This window comes from Rana temporaria, chromosome 7 (assembly GCF_905171775.1).
Source record: "Rana temporaria chromosome 7, aRanTem1.1, whole genome shotgun sequence".
Lineage (NCBI taxonomy): Eukaryota > Metazoa > Chordata > Amphibia > Anura > Ranidae > Rana > Rana temporaria.
In genome coordinates, this window is record NC_053495.1 from 210,713,732 (window position 1) to 210,735,389 (window position 21,658).

At 51.4% G+C, this 21,658-nt stretch overlaps 1 protein-coding gene across 1 annotated transcript; it reads right to left on the reverse strand.

Annotated features, from left to right (window-relative positions):
• Positions 1 to 1,865: 1,865 nt before the first annotated feature.
• Positions 1,866 to 20,276, reverse strand: LOC120946151 (von Willebrand factor C domain-containing protein 2-like). The gene is made up of 3 exons (XM_040360951.1): positions 17,282 to 20,276; positions 3,741 to 3,870; positions 1,866 to 3,052 (listed from the first exon to the last, which is right to left on the reverse strand). Exons 1-3 carry the CDS (start codon positions 17,612 to 17,614, stop codon positions 2,865 to 2,867), a joined length of 651 nt encoding a protein of 216 aa, XP_040216885.1. The 5' UTR covers positions 17,615 to 20,276; the 3' UTR covers positions 1,866 to 2,864.
• Positions 20,277 to 21,658: the final 1,382 nt, after the last annotated feature.

Here is a 21,658-nt window from a genome sequence, read left to right on the forward strand (position 1 = left end):
GGACGTTTCTGCATCTAATTTGTGAACGGAAAACCGTAATAATAAAATTCTCTGGGGGACCTTAAACACACCTGACTGTGCGGCGTCATTCGCAGCTCTGCCGTGGGGCGGGGCAACCTGTCCATTGCTATAAAGGGGAAATCGAGAAAGAACTTTATCAAGTCTCCTCAGTCCTCATACCTCGTCTCGTACCGTGACCTGCGTCAAACTAAGCGAAATAAAAGGTCGTGAGAATCACCCCAGAAACTCTTCAGATTTCTTAATTAGTGAATATAATGTCGTACTTCTAGTCAGAATTGTGTTAAACCTACTATAGGGACTTAAAGTGGAGAGTCCCTACGTGATTGGAGGGTGTGGGGAGTTGGGCTGTAGTCATCTGGATCACTATCACAAAAGGGTTCTCCTAATCTCAGGATATTTCTCCATTGGTTGGTGTGAGAAAATAAAATGTATTGAGTTGGGAATATTTATCAGCCTTGGCCAGTCACTGAGGGTGGTATTCCATTGATGTCAGCTGAGGGAAAAAGGTACATTTTTGGAGCTACCTCCTAGAAGGGTCTTTGCCTCCCAGGCTTGGGTGTCAGTGCAGAGGTCTTGCCTCCTAGGCTTGGTGTGGTGAGGATGTCAATGTAGAGGTCTTGCCCCCCTAGTGTTGGGTAATGAGGGTGTCAGTGCAGAGGTCTTGCCTCCTAGGCAAGGTGTGGTGGGGATGTGAATGTAGAGGTCTTGCCTCCTAGGCTTGGCGTGATGGGAATGTCAGTGTAGAGGTCTTTACCTGCTAGGCTTGGTATGGTGAGGATGTCAATGTTGGAGGTCTTGCCTCCTAGGCTTGGTGTGGTGAGGATATCAGTGTAGAGGTCTTTACCTCGTAGGGTTGGTGTGGTGAGGATGTCAGTGTAGAGGTCTTTACCGCATAGGGTTGGTGTTATGAGGATGTCAGTGTAGAGGTCTTTACCTCATAGGGTTAGTGTGGTGAGGATGTCAGTGTAGTGGTCTTTACCTCATAGGGTTAGTGTGGTGAGGATGTCAGTGTAGAGGTCTTTACCTTGTAGGGTTGGTGTGGTGAGGATGTCGGTGTAGAAGTTTTCGCCTCCTAGGCTTGGCATAGAGAGGATATCAGTGTTGAGGTTTTTGCCTCCTAGGATTGGTGTGGTGAGGATGTCAGTGTAGAGGTCTTTACCTTGTAGGGTTGGTGTGGTGAGGATGTCAATGTAGAGGTCTTTGCCTCCAAGGGTTGGTGTGGTGAGGATGTCAGTGTAGAGGTCTTTACCTCGTAGAGTTGGTGTGGTGAGGATGTCAGTGTAGAAGTTTTCGCCTCCTAGGCTTGGCATAGAGAGGATATCAGTGTTGAGGTTTTTGCCTCCTAGGATTGGTGTGGTGAGGATGTCAATGTAGAGGTCTTTGCCTCCAAGGGTTGGTGTGGTGAGGATATCAGTGTTGAGGTCTTTGCCTCCAAGGGTTGGTGTGATGAGAATGCCAGTGTTGAGGTCTTTGCCTCCTAGGGTTGGTGTGGTGAGGATGTCAATGTAGAGGTCTTTGGCATCCTCATCACACCAACCCTTGGAGGCAAAGACCTCTACATTGACATCCTCACCACACCAACCCTAGGAGGCAAAGACCTTAACACTGGCATTCTCATCACACCAACCCTTGGAGGCAAAGACCTCTACATTGACATCCTCACCACACCAACCCTAGGAGGCAAAGACCTCAACACTGGCATTCTCATCACACCAACCCTTGGAGGCAAAGACCTCTACATTGACATCCTCACCACACCAACCCTACAAGGTAAAGACCTCTACATTGACATCCTCACCACACCAACCCTACAAGGTAAAGACCTCAACACTGGCATCCTCATCACACAAACCCTTGGAGGCAGTGTTGAGGTCTTTACCTTGTAGGGTTGGTATGGTGAGGATGTCAATGTAGCGGTCTTTGCCTCCAATGGTTGGTGTGATGAGGATGCCAGTGTTGAGGTCTTTACCTTGTAGGGTTGGTGTGGTGAGGATGTCAGTGTAGAGGTCTTGCCCCCCCCCCCCCTAGGCTTGGCGTGATGATTATGCCAGTGTTGAGGACTTTGCCTCCCAGCCCATGCCTGGAGGGGATGCCAGGGTAAAGAAGGGTTTTCGTTCTCTTGGAAGACCCAAACATAGGCACCAAGAAATCTGTGGCTGCTTGTGCAAGGCCAGAGGACCAGAATCCTGTTGGTGGGTGGTTACTAATTATTAAGACCACCAGAAATTGATACTATTGAGAAGGCTATTCATAAAGGGACAATTTTCCTGCCAATATATGAGCTGTGATAGTGTCGATGTTTTTCCGGGGTATTTTATGTGCCCTGAGTCGTTCTCCACAAGTTATTAGGCAAATGAAAGCTGTGAAACCAAGGGGACTGAAGCCTAATGGCTGCCATTGGTGGGTCGGAGATTGCTGGGTTCCTCAAAGGGCGGGTCACCGTTAGAAATGGCAGGGCAGCCCATACATTTCCAGCAGCTTCCTCGAGGGTCGTCTCTACACTACAAAATGCTGCTTTCCGGACCCGGCTGTAGCACTGCCTGTGGGAATGGTTCAACCTGTTGGAGTCTGGAGCACCTGTTGACCGTTCGAGTTGTAGGAGTTAATCCATATTGTAAGAGTGGCCCTAGGCCACCAAGTATTAAATAAGAGGAACACCGAGGGCTGATTCTATATTTAGGGTCTGAACTGTCACCAAACGACCTATAGGCTGTGAATAAGATATAAGACAGAAGATGATAGGAATACTAATAAGGTCTCCCCATGTCCGCCATGTTGTACACTTGGGGTCACTAGGGGGATCGGAGAGCTGGAGATCAGCCGCGTCTGTGGCCCTTTGCCCTCTACGCGTTCTCCTGGCCCTCCTGTGGGTGGCAGTTCTTGGTCTTCTCACACTTGGCCAGGCGGTTCCCTTCCCAGTAGCCCACATCCTGCCCATCGTGGCAGCGGCACTTGGTGCAAGAGTCCACCCAGACGTACTGCCCCGCCGGGATGACCCGCTTCTGGGTGGCATCGCCATAACAGTTCGGACCTGCAAGGGGGGGAAAAAGGGAGACGAGTTCAAATAATTTTCATCTCCTATTGATTGCTGTTCTCAGGGTGACTACATGGCAATTATTTGTTACAGATCTTTGTAGAGCGCCATCAATCTACACACAAGTGATGTACATTGACATCAGTCCCCGCCCCCAAGGAGCTCACAATCCCACAGGGCCAGTAGACATACCAGCAAGAAAACTCACACCAGAGAGCATGCAAACTCCATGCAGACAGTGTCCTGACCAGGATTTTAAGTGTTTAGCAGCAAGACCTGCACATGCTACGCCGCCCCCCCCCCCCTGTATGTTACGTCATCCTCAGGAGATAGAACCCATCATGCTTTGTCCGCCATTTTCCTGTGCTGGTCAGACTCTGAGATGTAGCAAAACATAAGAGGCTCATCTAGGGATATGTGTACCCCCCCCCCCCCAACTCCAACACAGGAATCCACAGCGCCCCCCTATGGTTTACATCTTCTACATTCTAAAAAAAATGCAATTGAAGGAATCAAACTGACTTGTGTCATGCAAAAAGTCAATTTAGGGCTCGTTCGGGGGGGGGAGGGGGGCAAAACCCTGTGGTACCCCCTTAGAGAGCCCCCCCTGCTGGCACACCATAGGTACTTTCCTGCAACACAGACAGTTCTTAGTTCGGACAGTAATGGCCGCAGAGTCACTCACCATCTTTGCAGCGGGGACAGCACTCCCCCTTCTCGTAGACAGGGTTCACACATGGTGGGGGGGCGCAATCGGCCACCAGGCAACGGGCGATGCCATCGATGTCACAGGTGCACTGCTCACACTCCGAGGGCTGCAACAAATCAAACACAAGTTAGTGCAGGGAAGAGGAGGAAGTCTTGGGGACCGTGTAGGTGGGAAGTCTTGGGGACCGTGTAGGTGGGAAGTCTTGGGGACCGTGTAGGTGGGAAGTCTTGGGGACCGTGTAGGTGGGAAGTCTTGGGGACCGTGTAGGTGGGAAGTCTTGGGGACCGTGTAGGCGGGAAGTCTTGGGGACCATGTAGGCGGGAAGTCTTGGGGTCTGTGTAGGCGGGAAGTCTTAGCGCCCGTGTAGATGGGAAGTCTTAGGGCCCGTGTAGGCGGGAAGTCTTGGCGCCCGTGTAGATGGGAAGTCTTGAGGTCTGTGTAGACGGGAAGTCTTGAGGTCTGTGTAGACGGGAAGTCTTGAGGTCTGTGTAGACGGTAGGTCTTAGGGTCCGTGTAGATGGGAAGTCTTGGGACCCGTGTAGACGGGAAGTCTTGAGACCCGTGTAGGGGGGAAGTCATAGTACTCGTGTAGACGAGAAGTCGTAGTACCCATGTAAGTGGTAAGTCTTGGGGTCCGTATAGACGGGAAGTCTTGGGGTCTGTGTAAACGGTAAGTCTTGGCGCCCGTGTAGGTGGGAAGTCTTGGGACCCGTGTAGGCGGAAAGTCTTGGGGTCTGTGTAGGCGGGAAGTCTTGGGGACCGTGTAGATGGTAAGTCTTGGCTCCCGTGTAGATGGGAAGTCTTGGGGCCCGTGTAGATGGTAAGTCTTGGTGCCTGTGTAGATGGGAAGTCTTGGGGACCGTGTAGATGGGAAGTCTTGGCGCCTGTGTAGATGGGAAGTCTTGGGGTCCGTGTAGGTGGGAAGTCGTAGTACCCGTGAAGGTGGGAAGTCGTAGTACCCGTGTAAGTGGGAAGTCTTGGGGACGTGTAGATGGGAAGTCTTGGAGCCCGTGTAGGTGGGAAGTCGTAGTACCCGTGTAGGTGGGAAGTCGTAGTACCCGTGTAGACGGAAAGTCTTGGGGTCTGTGTAGATGGGAAGTCTTGAGACCCGTGTAGACGGGAAGTCTTGGGGCCAGTGTAGATGGGAAGTCTTGGGGCCCATGTAGGCAGGAAATCGTAGTACCCATGTAGGTGGGAAGCCTTGGGGCCCGTCTAGACGGGAAGTCTTGGGGTCTGTGTAGATGGGAAGTCTTAGGGCCCGTGTAATGAGGAAGTCTTGGGGACCCGTGTAGATGGGAAGTTTCAGGGAATTTGGGGGGGGGGGGGCTGGGTGAGTGATCAGGGTGGAGGAAACTTGGGGGGGGGGTGATAAGAGTGGCGGCATCTGGGTTGTGTGATCAGAGTGGGGGGGGGGGAGTGTGATCAGAGAGAGGGGGTATGTGGGTGGGGGGGTGATTAGAATAAGGGTGTGTGTGGGGGTGTGATACTCTGCTCTGGTACCTGTGCCCCCCCCAACAAAAAAAAGGAGCACTTAACCCTTGTCATGCCAGAATAGCCCCCAAGGAGGCTTTTTTCCCTTATTTTGTCTTGTTCTGGATAGAGGCATGAAGGGTAAGGGCCCAATCACATGGGGGGGGGTCCCATGGATTAGCTGCCCCATTGAAAGCAAAGAAAGGCTGACAGCCAATCACAGCTGTGTGCATGGAATTGCTCATGGAGCGATCACCTGAGAACGATCGGCCCAGGAGCCCCCCCTGAGGTCCTCCCATGTTATCGTGGGAGGGCGGCTCCCATTCACAACTGTGAACCAAAGAAAAAAAAATAGCAAAAACTTTACAAAGTGCAACAAATGTATCAAAGGCTCCCCTTCCTTCCCTGCAATCGGTGGATTGGCCTGCAGGTGGCGCCATCTGCAAAGAGCTTTTCAGGTCTGCAGATTATTGTAGCGTTCCTGGAAATGTCGGAATATTGGAGAATAAATGACCAATGGGGTCAATTCACTGAGAGATAAATAACGGCCAATAACATGAAATAGCGCAAATCAGTTTTGAAAGCGCAATTCACGAAGGGTTTTGCGTTGAATAACGAATGTGGCGTTTGTTCGATTGATCGGAAATTATCGCGTTTTTTAATGTGGCAATTTATCGCATTGAGCTGGTTGCTAAGGAGCCGGGAAGCCTGCCACAGCGTGCATAGCAACGGGTGACTCATCAGCTGTCAGCGGGTTCCCCACTGACAGCTGAATGTAAAAAAGGCATGCGGGCAATTCAAAATGATAAAAAGAAAATACAACGTGGGCCCTTTGGGTCTGATATGGATTTTAAGGGGAACCCTATGCCCCCCCCCCCCCCAGAAATCATACCAGACCCTTATCCAAGCTAACAGCCCGTCAGGAAAGGAGGGTGACAAGTGAGTGGGAGATGATCAGAGACTGCAGACATAGTACAGGAGATGATCAGAGACTACAGACATAATACAGGAGATGGTCAGAGACTGCAGACATAGTACAGGAGATGGTCAGAGACTGCAGACATAGTACAGGAGATGGTCAGAGACTGCAGACATAGTAAAGGAGATGGTCAGAGACTGCAGACATAGTACAGGAGATGGTCAGAGACTGCAGACATAGTACAGGAGATGGTCAGAGACTGCAGACATAACACAGGAGATGATCAGAGACTGCAAACATAGTACAGGAGATGGTCAGAGACTGCAGACATAATACAGGAGATGATCAGAGACTGCAGACATAGTACAGGAGATGGTCAGAGACTGCAGACATAACACAGGAGATGATCAGAGACTGCAAACATAGTACAAGAGATGATCAGAGACTGCAGACATAGTACAGGAGATGATCAGAGACTGCAGACATAGTACAGGAGACAGTCAGAGACTGCAGACATAGTACAGGAGATGATCAGAGACTGCAGACATAATACAGGAGATGGTCAGAGACTGCAGACATAGTACAGGAGATGGTCAGAGACTGCAGACATAGTACAAGAGATGGTCAGAGACTGCAGACATAATACAGGAGATGATCAAAGACTGCAGACATAGTACAGGAGATGATCAGAGACTGCAGACATAGTACAATAGATGGTCAGAGACTGCAGACATAGTACAGGAGATGATCAGAGACTGCAGACATAGTACATGAGACAGTCAGAGACTGCAGACATAGTACAGGAGATGATCAGAGACTGCAGACATAATACAGGAGATGGTCAGAGACTGCAGACATAGTACAGGAGATGGTCAGAGACTGTATTATGTCTGCAGTCTCTGATCATCGCCTGTATCATGTCTGCAGTCTCTGACCGTCTCCTGTATTATGTCTGCAGTCTCTGATCATCTCCTGTACTATATCTGCAGTCTCTGACCGTCTCCTGTAGACATAATACAGGAGATGGTCAGAGACTGCAGACATAGTACAGGAGATGGTCAGAGACTGCAGACATAGTACAAGAGATGGTCAGAGACTGCAGACATAATACAGGAGATGGTCAGAGACTGCAGACATAGTACAGGAGATGGTCAGAGACTGCAGACATAATACAGGAGATGGTCAGAGACTGCAGACATAATACAGGAGATGGTCAGAGACTGCAGACATAGTACAGGAGATGGTCAGAGACTGCAGACATAATACAGGAGATGGTCAGAGACTGCAGACATAGTACAGGAGATGGTCAGAGACTGCAGACATGATACAGGAGATGGTCAGAGACTGCAGACATAGTACAGGAGGCCCAATTCAGAGCTGTTCCATTCTCAGTGTGACCCCTCCCCCTATACAGGACCCCATATCAGACCGGTCCTCTTTCTGGCGTGTGATTGGTCCACAGCCGCCCTGTCTGTATAATCCGATTATTAGGGAAGAATTTCCTGAGCGCACACATTCCATGCAGTACAGGAGAACCCCCCCCCCCCTTCCCCCCGGGTGTCATCACTTCCTGACCAAACAGAAATATTTCCAATCTCCGGACGGCTGGGAACGGTTTTACGGACGCGGATAAAAGGCGGCCTGGAGAACAGATGAGCCTTGTGTGCCGATCGCCCAATCCACAATCAGAGACCCCATATTACTTCCACCTGGAGAGACTCCGAGGGGTCCGCACAGGTGGGGGGGGGGGGGTACTGATATTCATAGAGGACACACAGGGCCCTTCTCATGTGATACCACCAGGGGCCCCCGCCTTTTATAGAGGACATACGGGGCCCTTCTCATGTGATACCACCAGGGGCCCCCAGCCTTGTAGAGGACACACGGGGCCCTTCTCATGTGATACCACCAGGGGCCCCCCGCCTTGTATAGAGGACACACGGGGCCCTTCTCATGTGATACCACCAGGGGCCCCCAACCTTGTGAAGAGGCCACATGGGGCCCTTCTCATGTGATACCACTAGGGGGCCCCCGCCTTTTATAGAGGACATACGGGGCTCTTCTCATGTGATACCACCAGGGGCCCCCGCCTTTTATAGAGGACATACGGGGCTCTTCTCATGTGATACCACCAGGGGCCCCCAACCTTGTATAGAGGACACACACGGGGCCCTTCTCATGTGATACCACCAGGAGCCCCCAGCCTTGTATAGAGGACACACGGGGCCCTTCTCATGTGATACCACCAGGGGCCCCCAGCTTTGTTTGGTTTCCAGACAGGGCCCTTCTCATGTGTTCCCCTCCAGGGGCCCCCAGCCTTGAACAGGACATGTCAGGTCCTGGATCTTCCGTTGCTCCATCCCGCACAGCTGGGACTGGTTAGCCCCCCCCCCCCCCCCCGGATTCTCCCTACAAGCCTGAAATCAGAGCCGGATCCCCTGGAAACCGGTGAGAAGAACTGCGACTCCCATGTGACTTTGTGTGATGGGGGGCGGGGTCAGAGTGAGGGACGCACACAGAACCAATTTCTCATGTGTGATTATTAGATCAGCTCTGGGCCGCCAATCACGGAACCCGAACAGTGACCCCCCCTCCCCCGCGGTGTATGCTCCAGCGCCAAGTCCAATGAGAGTTATTAACACCGCCATCAATCAGCGTGCTAAATATATATCAGGCAGGGCATGGAGCGCGTTGGGGAAGAGTCGCAGTAAATGGCGTTCGTCTATCTCACACTCCACCCACTTTCTGGAATATTCCGCTGTGTTCCGGATTCGGCACTAAAACGGCCGTAAAAATGGTAAAACTTTCATGTTTTATTGGCTCCCTCGGTCTTTACACGCGATACATATACAGCTGCGATGACCCAAAGACTGCGCCTCTCCGGAGACTTATAAATCGCATTTCAGGGTGGAAACATAAAGGAGGAGGAGGAGGCTGAATACGATATTTCCCTAACACAGAAGAGACCGACAAACCGATCAATCACCCGATAATCATCACAGATCAATCACCCGATAATCATCACAGATCAATCACCCGATAATCATCACAGATCAATCACCCGATAATCATCACAGATCAATCACCCGATAATCATCACAGATCAATCACCCGATAATCATCACAGATCAATCACCCGATAATCATCACAGATCAATCGCCCGATAATCATCACAGATCAATCACCCGATAATCACCACAGATCAATCACCCGATAATCATCACAGATCAATCACCCGATAATCATCACAGATCATTCACTCGATAATCATCACAGATCAATCACCCGATAATCATCACAGATCAATCACCCGATAATCATCACAGATCAATCGCCCGATAATCATCACAGATCAATCACCCGATAATCACCACAGATCAATCACCCGATAATCATCACAGATCAATCACCCGATAATCATCACAGATCATTCACTCGATAATCATCACAGATCAATCACCCGATAATCATCACAGATCAATCACCCGATAATCATCGCAGATCAATCACCCGATAATCATCACAGATCAATCACCCGATAATCGTCACAGATCAATCACCCGATAATCATCACAGATCAATCACCCAATAATCATCATAGATCAATCACCCGATAATCATCACAGATCAATCACCTGATAATCAATCCCCCGATAATCATCACAGATCAATCACCCGATAATCATCACAGATCAATCACCCAATAATCATCACAGATCAATCACCCGATAATCATCACAGATCAATCACCTGATAATCAATCCCCCGATAATCATCACAGATCAATCACCCGATAATCATCATAGATCAATCACCCGATAATCATCACAGATCAATCACCTGATAATCAATCACCCGATAATCATCACAGATCAATCACCCGATAATCATCACAGATCAATCACCCGATAATCATCGCAGATCAATCACCCGATAATCGTCACAGATCAATCACCCGATAATCATCACAGATCAATAATCAATAATCATCACAGATCAATCACCGGATAATTATGGGGGGGGGGGGCGGTGATGACGGGAGAAGTGGTGAATGTCGCTTGGGGAGGTGACGGGTCGGCTGGATACATTGTGACATCTTTCACACTGACAGCTCGGGGGAATTTTAGTGGTGCTTTACCTTCATTTTAGCGGCGCTTTACCTTCATTTTAGCGGCGCTTTACCTTCATTTTAGCGGCCCTTTACCTTCATTTTAGTGGCGCTTTACCTTCATTTTAGTGGCGCTTTACCTTCATTTTAGCGGCGCTTTACCTTCATTTTAGTGGCGCTTTACCTTCATTTTAGCGGCGCTTTACCTTCATTTTAGCGGCGCTTTACCTTCATTTTTAGTGGTGCTTTACCTTCATTTTAGTGGTGCTTTACCTTCATTTTAGTGGTGCTTTACCTTCCTTTTAGTGGTGCTTTACCTTCATTTTAGCGGCGCTTTACCTTCATTTTAGCGGCCCTTTACCTTCATTTTAGTGGTGCTTTACCTTCATTTTAGCGGTGCTTTACCTTCATTTTACTGGCGCTTTACCTTCATTTTAGCAGCGCTTTACCTTCCTTTTAGTGGCTCTTTACCTTCATTTTAGTGGCGCTTTACCTTCATTTTAGTGGTGCTTTACCTTCATTTTAGTGGCGCTTTACCTTCATTTTAGTGGTGCTTTACCTTCATTTTAGCGGCGCTTTACCTTCATTTTAGCAGCGCTTTACCTTCCTTTTAGTGGTGCTTTACCTTCATTTTAGCGGCCCTTTACCTTCATTTTAGCGGTGCTTTAACTTCATTTTAGGGTCGCTTTACCTTCATTTTAGGCGATTTACCTTCATTTTAGCGGTGCTTTACTTTCATTGTAGTGGCGCTTTACCTTCATTTTAGTGGCGCTTTACCTTCATTTTAGAGGTGCTTTACCTTCATTTTAGCGGCGCTTTACCTTCATTTTAGCGGCGCTTTACCTTCTTTTAGTGGCGCTTTACCTTCATTTTAGCGGCGCTTTACCTTCATTTTAGCGGCGCTTTACCTTCATTTTAGTGGTGCTTTACCTTCATTTTAGAGGCGCTTTACCTTCATTTTAGTGGTGCTTTACCTTCATTTTAGTGGTGCTTTACCTTCATTTTAGCGGCGCTTTACCTTCATTTTAGCGGCGCTTTACCTTCATTTTAGTGGTGCTTTACCTTCATTTTAGCGGCGCTTTACCTTCTTTTAGTGGCGCTTTACCTTCATTTTAGTGGCTCTTAACCTTCATTTTAGTGGTGCTTTACCTTCATTTTAGTGGTGCTTTACCTTCATTTTAGCGGTGCTTTACCTTCATTTTACTGGCGCTTTACCTTCATTTTAGCAGCGCTTTACCTTCCTTTTAGTGGCTCTTTACCTTCATTTTAGTGGCGCTTTACCTTCATTTTAGTGGTGCTTTACCTTCATTTTAGTGGCCCTTTACCTTCATTTTAGTGGCGCTTTACCTTCATTTTAGTGGTGCTTTACCTTCATTTTAGCGGCGCTTTACCTTCATTTTAGCAGCGCTTTACCTTCCTTTTAGTGGTGCTTTACCTTCATTTTAGCGGCCCTTTACCTTCATTTTAGCGGTGCTTTAACTTCATTTTAGGGTCGCTTTACCTTCATTTTAGGCGATTTACCTTCATTTTAGCGGTGCTTTACTTTCATTGTAGTGGCGCTTTACCTTCATTTTAGTGGCGCTTTACCTTCATTTTAGAGGTGCTTTACCTTCATTTTAGCGGCGCTTTACCTTCATTTTAGCGGCGCTTTACCTTCTTTTAGTGGCGCTTTACCTTCATTTTAGCGGCGCTTTACCTTCATTTTAGCGGCGCTTTACCTTCATTTTAGTGGTGCTTTACCTTCATTTTAGAGGCGCTTTACCTTCATTTTAGTGGTGCTTTACCTTCATTTTAGTGGTGCTTTACCTTCATTTTAGCGGCGCTTTACCTTCATTTTAGCGGCGCTTTACCTTCATTTTAGTGGTGCTTTACCTTCATTTTAGCGGCGCTTTACCTTCATTTTAGAGGTGCTTTACCTTCATTTTGGTGGTGCTTTACCTTCATTTTAGAGGTGCTTTACCTTCATTTTAGCTTTCACACGGGGATTGCAGATGAGGCGTTTTTCATCGCTATTTTTAGCGCTAGAGCGCCAGAAAAACGCCCCCGGTGTGAAAGGGGTCCAAGGCTCCTATTTATAAATGATTTCCTGGAGACTCGCCGTCTTTATAATTGGATTCTGTAGCGCCCCGGAGTTTAGGCAGGGATAGAGATCTATTGATTTCCCCCTAAGTTTGGCCTTGGTGCACTTTTCTCTTCTACAACTAGGTGGCCGGGTACTTGGTGGTACGGTGGAACCTCGGATTGCGAGTAACGCGGTCAACGAGCGTTTCGCAAATACGAGAACTGTATTTTAAAAAACGGTTTGCGAGAGTTGTCTCACAAAACGAAAGGATTCAGGCCAGAGCAGTGTGCAGTACCATGTTTGGCCTAAAGTGGGGGGGGGCCACCGGAGCCGAGCGGAATGGCGCCGATCACCGCCGTTCGGTAATGCTCGAAAATACTCTGAAAGACACGGAAATACTCAGTTCCAGAGCCTTTCTGAGGTGACCTCGGGCCTTTCCGCCCATTTCTGAGGCTCTCTGGTGCCCTCCCCCACCTCTGGCCACATGCGGTATTGCATGCCATAGAAGTCAATGCGTGGCCCTAAGTTTATCCCCTATTTTGTAGACGCTATAACTTTTGCGCAAACCAATCAATAAGCGATTATTGCGTTTTTTTTGTTTGTTTTTTTACCAAAAATATATAGAAGAAGAAAACGTATTCGCCTAAACTGAGGCGAAAAAACTTTTTTTTTTAAATCTTTTGGCGGATATTTTTTTTGTTTACAGCGCAAAAAATAAAAACCGCAGAAGTGATCAAATACCACCAAAAGAAAGCTCTATTTGTGGGGAAAAAAGGACGCCAATTTTGTTCGGGAGCCACGTCGCACGACCGCGCAATTGTCAGTTAAAGCGACGCAGTGCCGAATCGCAAAAAGTGGCCCCGGTCATTTGGCAGGCAAATCCTCCGGGGGGGGGAAGTGGTTAATCAATAGAAGTTATTGATCGTCCTCGGCCGTCAATCATCTTCAGATTTGGGGATCTCAGCTCAGGGCTTAGGCTGGCGGTATATTTTCCATGTACGAGGCGCTCGCCGCCCCGCGCCTCTTCCCCTTTCCAGTTGCTATTCAGGAACTTGTAAGTGGAATGTTGAGACGGCGGTTTCGGCGCTCGGCACTGCGCTCTCTGTGTCTGGGCCGGAAACCTGAAGCCTCTGGCTGGGAATGTGACCCCCCCGGGAGTGCAGACTAAATTTAGGAGGCGTTTCTATGGCCAGCGAAATGTCAGGACTGTGGGCTGAGTGGACTCCGGAGGAGACCCAACAACCTCCGGCTGTGACCGGACAACCGCCGGCTGTGACCTGACAACCGCCGGCTGTGACCTGACAACCACCGGCTGTGACCTGACAACCGCCGGCTGTGACAGGACAACAACCTCCGGCTGTGACCGGACAACCACCGGCTTTGACCGGACAACCACTGGCTGTGACCTGACAACCACCGGCTGTGACCGGACAACAACCTCCGGCTGTGACCGGACAACAACCTCCGGCTGTGACCGGACAACCACCGGCTGTGACCGGACAACCACCGGCTGTGACCGGACAACAACCTCTGGCTGTGACCGGACAACCGCCGGCTGTGACAGGACAACAACCTCTGGCCGTGACCGGACAACAACCACCGGCTGTGACCTGACAACCACCGGCTGTGACAGGACAACAACCTCCGGCTGTGACCGGACAACCACCGGCTGTGACCTGACAACCACCGGGTGTGACCGGACAACCACCGGCTTTGACCGGACAACCACTGGCTGTGACCTGACAACCACCGGCTGTGACCGGACAACAACCTCCGGCTGTGACCGGACAACAACCTCCGGCTGTGACCGGACAACCGCCGGCTGTGACCGGACAACCACCGGCTGTGACCTGACAACCACCGGCTGTGACCGGACAACCGCCGGCTGTGACCGGACAATCACCGGCTGTGACCTGACAACCACCGGCTGTGACCTGACAACCACCAAGTGTGACCGGACAACAACCACCGGCCGTGATCGTACAACCCCCGGCTGTGACCAGACAACCCCCGGCTGTGACCGGACAACAACCACCGACCATGATCGGACAACCCCCGGCTGTGACCGGACAACCCCCGGCTGTGACAGGACAACAACCTCCGGCTGTGACCGGACAACCACCGGCTGTGACCGGACAACCACCGGCTTTGACCGGACAACCACTGGCTGTGACCTGACAACCACCGGCTGTGACCGGACAACAACCTCCGGCTGTGACCGGACAACAACCTCCGGCTGTGACCGGACAACCACCGGCTGTGACCGGACAACCACCGGCTGTGACCGGACAACAACCTCTGGCTGTGACCGGACAACCGCCGGCTGTGACAGGACAACAACCTCTGGCCGTGACCGGACAACAACCACCGGCTGTGACCTGACAACCACCGGCTGTGACAGGACAACAACCTCCGGCTGTGACCGGACAACCACCGGCTGTGACCTGACAACCACCGGCTGTGACCGGACAACCACCGGCTTTGACCGGACAACCACTGGCTGTGACCTGACAACCACCGGCTGTGACCGGACAACAACCTCCGGCTGTGACCGGACAACAACCTCCGGCTGTGACCGGACAACCGCCGGCTGTGACCGGACAACCACCGGCTGTGACCTGACAACCACCGGCTGTGACCGGACAACCGCCGGCTGTGACCGGACAATCACCGGCTGTGACCTGACAACCACCGGCTGTGACCTGACAACCACCAAGTGTGACCGGACAACAACCACCGGCCGTGATCGTACAACCCCCGGCTGTGACCAGACAACCCCCGGCTGTGACCGGACAACAACCACCGACCATGATCGGACAACCCCCGGCTGTGACCGGACAACCCCCGGCTGTGACCGGACAACAACCACCGGCCATGACCAGACATCAACCACCCGCCATGACCGGACAACCACCGGCTATGACCAGACAACCAATGGCCATGACCGGAGAACCACCGGCCGTACCAACCAATGGCTGTAACTGGGAAACCTCCGGCTGTCATCCGAGTACCACCGGCTGTTACACGAGAACTACCGGCTGTGACCGGACAATCTCCGGCTGTCACCCGGGAACCATCGGCTGTAAACAGAGAACCTCCATATAGGAGGTATAGAGGGCACAATGACCAACATGAGCAGGTGGCAGAGATGAGGTATAGGGGGCACAATGACCAGCATGAGGTGGCAGAGGTGAGCTTTAGGGGGGCACAATGACCAACATGAGCAGGTGGCAGAAATGAGGTATAGGGGACACAATGACCAGCATGAGGTGGCAGAGGTGAGCTATAGGGGGCACAATTACCAGTATAAGGAGGTGACAGGGATGAGGTATAGGGGGAGCAATATACACTATGAGCAGGTGGCAGAGATTACATATAGAGGGCACAATGACCAATAAGAGCAGGTGGCAGAGATGAGGTATAAGAGGCACAATGACCGGTATGAACAGGTGGCAGAGGTGAGGTATAAGAGGCACAATGACCAGTATGAACAGGTGGCAGAGGTGAGGTATAGGGGGCACAATGACAAGTATGAGCAGGTGGCAGAGGTGAGGTATAAAGGGCACAATGATCGTTATGGGCAGGTGGCAGAGGTGAGGTATGGGGGGCACAATGACCGGTATGAGCAGATGGCAGAGATGAGGTATAGGGGGCACAATGACTGTTATGGGAAGGTGGCAGAGGTGAGGAATAGGGGGCACAATGACTGGTATAAGCAGATGGCAGAGATGAGGTATGGGGGGCACAATGACCAGTATGAGCAGGTGGCAGAGGTGAAATATAGGGGGGGGGGGGGAATGACCGATATGAGCAGGTGGCAGGGGTGAAGTATAGGGGGCACAATTACCAGTATGAACAAGTGGCAGAGATGGGGTATAGTGGTCACAATGACCAGTATGGGCAGGTGGTAGAGGTGAGGTATAGTGGGCACAATGACCAGTATGAGCAGGTGGCAGGGGGTGAGGTATAGGGGGCACAATGACCAGTATGAGCAGGTGGTAGAGGTGAGGTATAGTGGGCACAATGACCAGTATGGGCAGGTGGTAGAGGTGAGGTATAGTGGGCACAATGACCAGTATGAGCAGGTGGCAGGGGTGAGGTATAGGGGGCACAATGACCAGTATGAGCAGGTGGCAGAGGGGGGGTATAGGAGGCACAATTACCAGTGTGTGCAGGTGGCAGAGGTGAAGTATAGAGGGCACAATGACCAGTGTGAGCAGGTGGCAGAGGTGAGGTATAGGGTTACAATGACTGGTATGAGCTGGTGGCAGAGATGGCATATAGGAGGCACAATGACCAGTATGAGCAGGTGTCAGAGGTGAGGTATAGGGGGCACAATGACCAGTATGAGCAGGTGGCAGGGGTGAGGTATAGGGGGCACAATGACCAGTATGAGCAGGTGGCAGAGGTGAGGTATAGGGGGCACAATGACCAGTATAAGCAGGTAGCAGAGGGGAGGTATAGGGAGCACAATGACCATTTTGAGCAAGTGGCAGAGGGGGGGGGGGTATAGGAGGCACAATTACCAGTGTGTGCAGGTGGCAGAGGTGAAGTATAGAGGGCACAACGACCAGTGTGAGCAGGTGGCAGAGGTGAGGTATAGAGGGCACAATGACCAGTATGAGCAGGTGGCAGAGGTGAGGTATAGGGTTACAATGAATGGTATGAGCTGGTGGCAGAGATGGCATATAGGAGGCACAATGACCAGTATAAGCAGGTGTCAGAGGTGAGGTATAGGGGGCACAATGACCATTTTGAGCAAGTGGCAGAGGGGGGGTATAGGAGGCACAATGCCCAGTGTGTGCAGGTGGCAGAGGTGAAGTATAGAGGGCACAATGAGGTGAGGTATAGGTGGCAAGTAGTGATGGGGACAATGTATGCCAGGGGTAGAAAGTGGCATGGATTTGTATCCAATGGACAGATATGCTCAATGTATGGTGGAGTAGAAGGTTGGTACCTGGAAATGTTCGCCCAGCTCGTAGACCTCTCCTCTGTACTCACAGCCAATCTTCTCGCAGCGGGGGCAGCAGTCGGTGGGGTAGTGACTGACATGCATGCAGGCGGGTGGCAGGGCGGTGCACTCTGTCCTGGCACAGGCTGGCCCCTCTGTGGTACACTCACACTGGGTGCAATGGTCCGAGTCCAGGAAGTACCACTCGCCGACATAGTACACACTGCCATTCGCTTCACATGTGCTAACCTGGTGAGCCACAGACAGTGCCACCTGGCTCATCAGGAGCAGGCAGAGCAGGGAGGTGGGTGCCCGTCTGTCCAGCCTGGTAGATGCCATGATTGGTGACACAGGTGCAGGAAGAGATGATAAATCCAGGGAACCCTTCCAACAATCTTCTCACTTGGGTGAAGGTGGTCGTTCTGTACAGAGGTCCTCCGGGACAAGTGTCAGTATACGGGACGTCGGGACCAGTGTCAGTATACGGGACTAGTGTCAGTATACGGGACGTCGGGACAAGTGTCAGTATACGGGACTTCGGGACAAGTGTCAGTATACGGGACGTCGGGACAAGTGTCAGTATACGGGACAAGTGTCAGTATACGGGACAAGTGTCAGTATACGGGACGTCAGGACCAGTCTCAGTATACGGGACTTCGGGACAAGTGTCAGTATACGGGACTTCAGGACAAGTGTCAGTCTATGGGACAAGTGTCAGTATACGGGACGTCGGGACAAGTGTCAGTATACGGGACGTCGGGACAAGTGTCAGTATACGGGACAAGTGTCAATATACGGGACAAGTGTCAGTATACGGGACGTCAGGACCAGTGTCAGTATACGGGACTTCGGGACAAGTGTCAGTATACGGGACAAGTGTCAGTATACAGGAAGTCGGGACAAGTGTCAGTATATGGGACGTCAGGACCAGTGTCAGTATACGGGACTTCGGGACAAGTGTCAGTATACGGGACCACTGTCAGTATATGGGACGTCGGGACCAGTGTCAGTATACGGGACTTCAGGACAAGTGTCAGTATACAGGATGTCAGGACCAGTGTCAGTATACGGGACGTCAGGACAAATGTCAGTATACGGGGGAACAAGTGTCAGTATACGGGAAGTCGGGACAAGTGTCAGTATACGGGACTTCGGGACCAGTGTCAGTATACAGGAAGTCAGGACAAGTGTCAGTATACGGGACGTCGGGACAAGTCTTGGTATTAATCTACACCGATGTCTGTAGGACACACGCGGTTCTCTACATCATCTACGTCTGTCTGTAGTAGTGGGGAAAGTTTACAGACAGGTTCAGCCTCAGAAATAGGAAATAATGATGACAGGTGTCCAGCACCAGTACTGGTGAGCAGATCCGGATCTACCGGGAGAGGAGCACCCAAGACGATGTCCGAGAATAAAATCTGTAGGTCTTTAGAGACTCTATTGGGTCCAGTTGTTGGGTAGATCCTGAAGGCTTGAGGCGTATCCAGTAGATAGTGAGATCCCCGGGAAGTGGAGTCGATACTTGTGGTTCACAATGAATCCTGTGGTTTGGTGGATCCCATTCAATCCTGTGGTTGTGGTACTTTTTGCAGTCCAATTTTCAGGAAATGCTTTAGGGGTGTCTACCCTCTTCTTCTTAGGTCCGAGCAGTAGTGTGGTTCGGGTGGATTCCGGTGGCTCATGGGAAGTTTTTGTGCTTTGGTGGATCTGGACTTAAAGCTGATATCAGTGAAGACCTCAATGAACCAGAACGTTTGATGGATCTCAGTCAACCCTGAGGTTTGGTGGCTTACAGTGAACTCTGATGTTTTGTGGATCCCAGTGAATGCTGTGGCTTGGGGGATCCCAATGAATCCTTTGGTTTGATGAATCTCAGTCAACCCTAAAGTTTGGTGGATCCCAGTGAATTCTGTTGTTTGAAGGATCCCAATGAATCCTGGTGGCTCTCGGTAAATCCTGTAGATTGGTGGATCTCAGTGTATTCTGTGGTTTGAGGGATCCCAGTGAATCCTGTAGTTTGGTGGATCTCTGTGTATCCTGTGGTTTGAGGGATCCCAGTGAATCCTGTGGTTTGGTGGATCTCAGTAAATCCTGGTGGATCTCAGTGAGTCCTGTGGTTCGGTAGGTCTCAGTGAATCCTGTGGTTTGGGGGGATCTCAGTGAATCCTGTGGTTCGGTAGGTCTCAGTGAATCCTGTAGGTTGGGGGGATCTCAGTGAATCCTGTGGTTTGGGGGGATCTCAGTGAATCCTGTGGTTCGGTAGGTCTCAGTGAATCCTGTAGGTTGGGGGGATCTCAGTGAATCCTGTGGTTTGGGGGGATCTCAGTGAATCTTGTGGTTTGGTAGGTCTCAGTGAATCCTGTGGTTTAGTAGGTCTCAGTGAATCCCTTGGGTTGGGGGGATCTCAGTGAATCTTGTGGTTCGGTAGGTCTCAGTGAATCCTGTGGTTTGGAGGGATCTCAGTGAATCCTGTGGTTTGGGGGGATCTCAGTGAATCCTGTGGTTGGGGGGATCTCAGTGAATCCTGTGGGTTGGGGGGATCTCAGTGAATCCTGTGGTTTGGTAGGTCTCAGTGAATCCTGTGGTTTGGGGGGATCTCAGTGAATCCTGTGGTTTGATAGGTCTCAGTGAATCCTGTGGTTTGGGGGGATCGCAGTTAATCCTGTGGTTGGGGGATCTCAGTGAATCCTGTGGTTTGGGGGGGTCTCAGTGAATCCTGTGGTTTAGTAGGTCTCAGTGAATCCTGTGGTTTAGTAGGTCTCAGTGAATCCTGCGGTTTGGGGGGATCTCAGTGAATCCTGCGGTTTCGTAGATCTTGGTGGCTCGCACTGGATCCCCCTGGTTGGGTAGATCCTGGCAGTTCGGCTGGCTGGAAGTTTGCTGTGTCAGGCTGCAGTGTCTGAGTGGCCCCCACTCCGCTCCTCTTTTATAATTTGGGCATGTGATGGGAGGGGGGGGGGCTCCTCCTGGATTCCCATTACAGACTCATTCTTCTCGGCTCTCTGTGTCTCTGGGCTGGATCCAGCATGTGATGTGATACCTCCTCTCCCCTCCTACTAACCATAATGGGATGTCAGCCCCCCCCCTCTACTGTATACAGGGCACAGCCCACCCCCCCTCTACTGTATACAGGGCACAGACCATGCCCCCCCCCTCTACTGTATACAGGGCACAGACCATGCCCCCCCCTCTACTGTATACAGGGCACAGACCATGCCCCCCCCCTCTACTGTATACAGGGCACAGACCATGCCCCCCCTCTACTGTATACAGGGCACAGACCATGCCCCCCCCCCCTCTACTGTATACAGGGCACAGACCATGCCCCCCCCCCCTCTACTGTATACAGGGCACAGACCATGCCCCCCCCCCTCTACTGTATACAGGGCACAGACCATGCCCCCCCCCTCTACTGTATACAGGGCACAGACCATGCCCCCCCCCTCTACTGTATACAGGGCACAGACCATGCCCCCCCCTCTCTACTGTATACAGGGCACAGACCATGCCCCCCCCTCTACTGTATACAGGGCACAGACCATGCCCCCCCCTCTACTGTATACAGGGCACAGACCATGCCCCCCCCTCTACTGTATACAGGGCACAGACCATGCCCCCCCCCTCTACTGTATACAGGGCACAGACCATGCCCCCCCTCTACTGTATACAGGGCACAGACCACCCCACCCCCCCTCTACTGTATACAGGGCACAGACCATGCCCCCCCTCTACTGTATACAGGGCACAGACCATGCCCCCCCCCTCTACTGTATACAGGGCACAGACCACCCCACCCCCCCCTCTACTGTATACAGGGCACAGACCATGCCCCCCCCCCCTCTACTGTATACAGGGCACCCCACCCCCCCTCTACTGTATACAGGGCACAGACCATGCCCCCCCTCTACTGTATACAGGGCACAGACCATGCCCCCCCCTCTACTGTATACAGGGCACAGCGCACCCCACCCCCCCTCTACTGTATACAGGGCACAGACCATGCCCCCCCCCCCCTCTACTGTATACAGGGCACAGACCATGCCCCCCCCCCTCCAGACTCCACTCCTCCCAGAGGTCCCAGTAGCCTGCCCTGGCTGTCTGACAGCGCCTGTCACTAGTGGAGCTTAGACAACTTTGATGTGACAGCCTGGCGCTCCCAGCAAGGAAAGGGTCAATTTAAAGGGAGACACCACTTTAATGTCGGAGATCACCTTCCGACTGCCTTCCAAATCTCTCATCTCCTCAGGCGCTTTCTTTTCTCATCCAAGTGCAGAAAAATATGATATCTGGCGTGCGAGCGCGCCCCGATCCTGGGGGCCGATAATGTGCGTTCTGCGGAGGGATCAGGAAACACCACCAGCTTCTGGAAACGGAATTCAG

Excerpts from the sequence above, each read along its gene's own strand:
- LOC120946151 (XM_040360951.1), bottom strand. The coding sequence starts at position 17,614 with ATGGCATCTACCAGGCTGGACAGACGGGCACCCACCTCCCTGCTCTGC. Across the intron at positions 3,871-17,281 it reads AGCTGGGCGAACATTTCCAG|CCCTCGGAGTGTGAGCAGTG; the intron begins GTACCAACCTTC and ends GATTTGTTGCAG. Across the intron at positions 3,053-3,740 it reads CTGTCCCCGCTGCAAAGATG|GTCCGAACTGTTATGGCGAT; the intron begins GTGAGTGACTCT and ends CCCCCCTTGCAG.